This window comes from Procambarus clarkii, chromosome 90 (assembly GCF_040958095.1).
Source record: "Procambarus clarkii isolate CNS0578487 chromosome 90, FALCON_Pclarkii_2.0, whole genome shotgun sequence".
Lineage (NCBI taxonomy): Eukaryota > Metazoa > Arthropoda > Malacostraca > Decapoda > Cambaridae > Procambarus > Procambarus clarkii.
In genome coordinates this window covers 13,240,647-13,243,981 of record NC_091239.1, presented here as the reverse complement: position 1 = coordinate 13,243,981, position 3,335 = coordinate 13,240,647, and the positions used below count along the sequence as shown (strand labels likewise).

General features: G+C 47.4%; 1 protein-coding gene across 1 annotated transcript in view; it reads right to left on the bottom strand.

Annotated features, from left to right (window-relative positions):
- Positions 1-1,249: 1,249 nt before the first annotated feature.
- The window catches only part of LOC138359407 (LIM domain-binding protein 3-like), a 42,616-nt gene continuing 40,530 nt past the window's right edge, over positions 1,250-3,335 (bottom strand). The window contains exon 4 of the mRNA XM_069318543.1: positions 1,250-1,401. Coding sequence (XP_069174644.1) covers positions 1,250-1,401 — 152 coding nt within the window. The remainder of the gene's footprint in view (positions 1,402-3,335) is intronic.

Below are 3,335 nucleotides of genomic sequence, written 5' to 3'. Positions count from 1 at the left end.
TCACATTGCCGGGTTCTTGTTCTATTAGTCCCATATGTGAATGTCTCCTCACGATATCTATCATAATATTTAATGCTACAACTTTCAGGTCTTTGTGAATTTGTTAGGTCGGTGAGATTTTCATTAGATATTTGTTTAAGTATTCTCTTTGTCACTGCTAATGAAACACCCATATCAATTTGTACCACTGGTTTTCTGCAGGCTGACTTAGCAAGCATATCAACAGTGTCATGCCTTGAGATGCCAACATGTGATGGTATCCATAGGAATTTAATCTCAAATCTGTTTTCTTTAGCAGCTAAAACATTCATTCGAATATCACTGACTATTTTCTGGGTGTCACAACTATGTGCGTTCAGTGCCAGGAGTGCACTCTGCGAGTCACAGTATATAAGTCCACTGCCTTTGTCTTTAAAAAATTCAGTGGCAAGGTATATGCCTGCAAGTTCGGTTTGAGTTGTACTTGCCCAGTCATTGACGCGCTTCATTGCTGTATGTACGAGAGAAGATTGTTCAAATATGTTACATGCACATCCGGTACATCGTCCACCTTCTTCTACAGAGCCGTCGGTATAGCACTGATAAACATCGTTACCCATACTCTGAGTACTTTCAGTGATGCTTTTCAGTGTTAACTGTTTTAATAATGTAGAGTGCACACTATCTTTCTTGGGCGCATTTACAAAATCAACTGATAGATCCCAGTTATCCCATGGAGTAATTGGCTGATTAATCATTAGTCGAGTTGGGTACATATTTAATATTTTGATGGAGTTGGCTACCTTGTAGAACCAATATACATAATAAGATTTCGTTCTTCTTCTATAGACCTCAGGTGAGTGTAGCATATTAGAAAGTTTAGCTTGAAACTTCATGTGTTGTCTAGATCTACTCAATGCCTTCACGCCGAAAACTGTGCTAATAGACAAAATTCTCTCACTTATGGTAGGTAATTTTAACTCTGCTCTCACATTAACTATTCTCGTGGACTTTGGAGCCCCAAGGATGAGACGCATAGCTTCATTTTGCAAGGTTTCAAGAGATTTCAGCTCTTTGTCAGTATACAGTGTGAGATGTAGAGCATTGTAGTCAATCACAGAGCGTATAAATGATACATAAAACATTCTAGCAAGTCTCACGTTAAGTCCATGATTGACACCAACAAGGACCCGCAAGGGCTTTAATCTCTCCCAAAGTCTCCTCCTGAGAGACGAAAGGTACCCAGGGGCGTTAATGGTACCCAGGGTCGTTAATGGTACCCAGGGTCGTTAATGGGGACACCAAGGTATCTGTAAGACTGACCCAGCAGCCACTGGTACTGACCCAGCACCCACTGGTACTGACCCAGCACCCACTGGTACTGACCCAGCACCCACTGGTACTGACCCAGCACCCACTGGTCTGAGAACGAGTTGAACGTGAAATCATTCACTACCTTTCATATCAAAATTACCGTGCTGGGGTAAGGAAGGGAGGGGGTTTAATGAGGGAGGGGAAGGTAGATGATGTGTGAGAAGTGGGGAAGGGGGAGCATGGGGTTTGGGGAGGGAAGGGAGGGGGGGAAATGGGCAGGGAGTAGTGCTAGGGTAGGGGTAAGAGACCTAGCCGTGACGTCATCACCACCAGCTGTCAGATGTAAACAAAGGCGCTGAATCTGGGAAGCATTTTAGCGTAGACTTAATCATTTTCTGTGACCAACAGATTGTGGCGCAGCCGCTGTTTATGGCGGTAGACTGACTGCTACGAGGGGGTGGGGGGCGTTAAGGGGGGTTATATAATAGGGGGGCAATTACTGACGCGGCTCTAACAGTCCCTAATTGATTGTTGCATTGTTTATGGTGAGATAATTATAGTGATTAGCTCAGTCGTTACATCTTGCGACAGACCACTGCAGGAACTGTGTACTGAGTTAGGGGAGGCTACTGTGAAGAGTAGAAGCGATTGGGGAGGGAGTAGTGGTACGTGTAACACACCATACTGACCTAACAGTGCTTGGCTGATAGCTAGAGTGAGCTCCAGCTATTGTGTCCCGCCTTGTGATCCTCGTTATTCCCGGGACAATTTGCTAGCATTACTGACGTTCGAATTGCCTGTTGTGTCTGGCATTACAGGTGCAGATGGAGGTGGCTTCCACAACCTCCTCTTTCATTAAATATTTAGTATATTCGATCACTAGTATAGATGTATAATACATTTGCCATCAGGACGAATTGTAGTAGTGGTGAGTATTGTGGTGGTTGTGGTGGTAGTGTTGGTAGTGGTGGTAGTGGTGATAGTGGTGATAGTGGTGGTAGTGGTGGTAATGGTTGTAAAAGTAACGGAAACAACACTACAAAGAAATCCCATTAACTTGATGTATCAGTGATAAAATCAATAGGAGCCATGAACAGGACTCGAACCTATGGGCTGAGTACTTCCAAGCACACGCCTTAGACCACTGCACCATGACATGCTCAGAAGCAATTCAACCGGGGATTCAACTGAATCCATTCTAAGGGGGTCCTGTGGCTTCAACTGAAGCCACAGGACTCTTGGAGGATTCCATACACCATACACCACCCCTGGTACACCATACACCACCCCTGGTACACCATACACCACCCCTGGTACACCATACACCACCCCTGGTACACCACCAGGCCTGGTATACCACCACCACCCCTGGTACACCATACACCACCCCTGGTACACCATACACCACCCCTGGTACACCATACACCACCCCTGGTACACCACCAGGCCTGGTATACCACCACCACCCCTGGTACACCATACACCACCCCTGGTACACCATACACCACCCCTGGTACACCATACACCACCCCTGGTACACCACCAGGCCTGGTATACCACCACCACCCCTGGTACACCATACACCACCCCTGGTACACCATACACCACCCCTGGTACACCATACACCACCCCTGGTACACCACCACCCCTGGTACACCATACACCACCCCTGGTACACCATACACCACCCCTGGTACACCACCAGGCCTGGTATACCACCACCACCCCTGGTACACCATACACCACCCCTGGTACACCATACACCACCCCTGGTACACCATACACCACCCCTGGTACACCACCACCCCTGGTACACCATACACCACCCCTGGTACACCATACACCACCCCTGGTACACCACCAGGCCTGGTATACCACCACCACCCCTGGTACAATACCACTGGTACCAGACCTTTGTCCTCCACCGTCACAGATTTCGATAATTGCAATGATTAAGGAAACATATGTAGGGGATGAGAGGGAGGGGAACAGAGAGGGAGGGAAGGAGGGAAGGGTAACAGAGGGAGGGAGCAAGCGAGGAA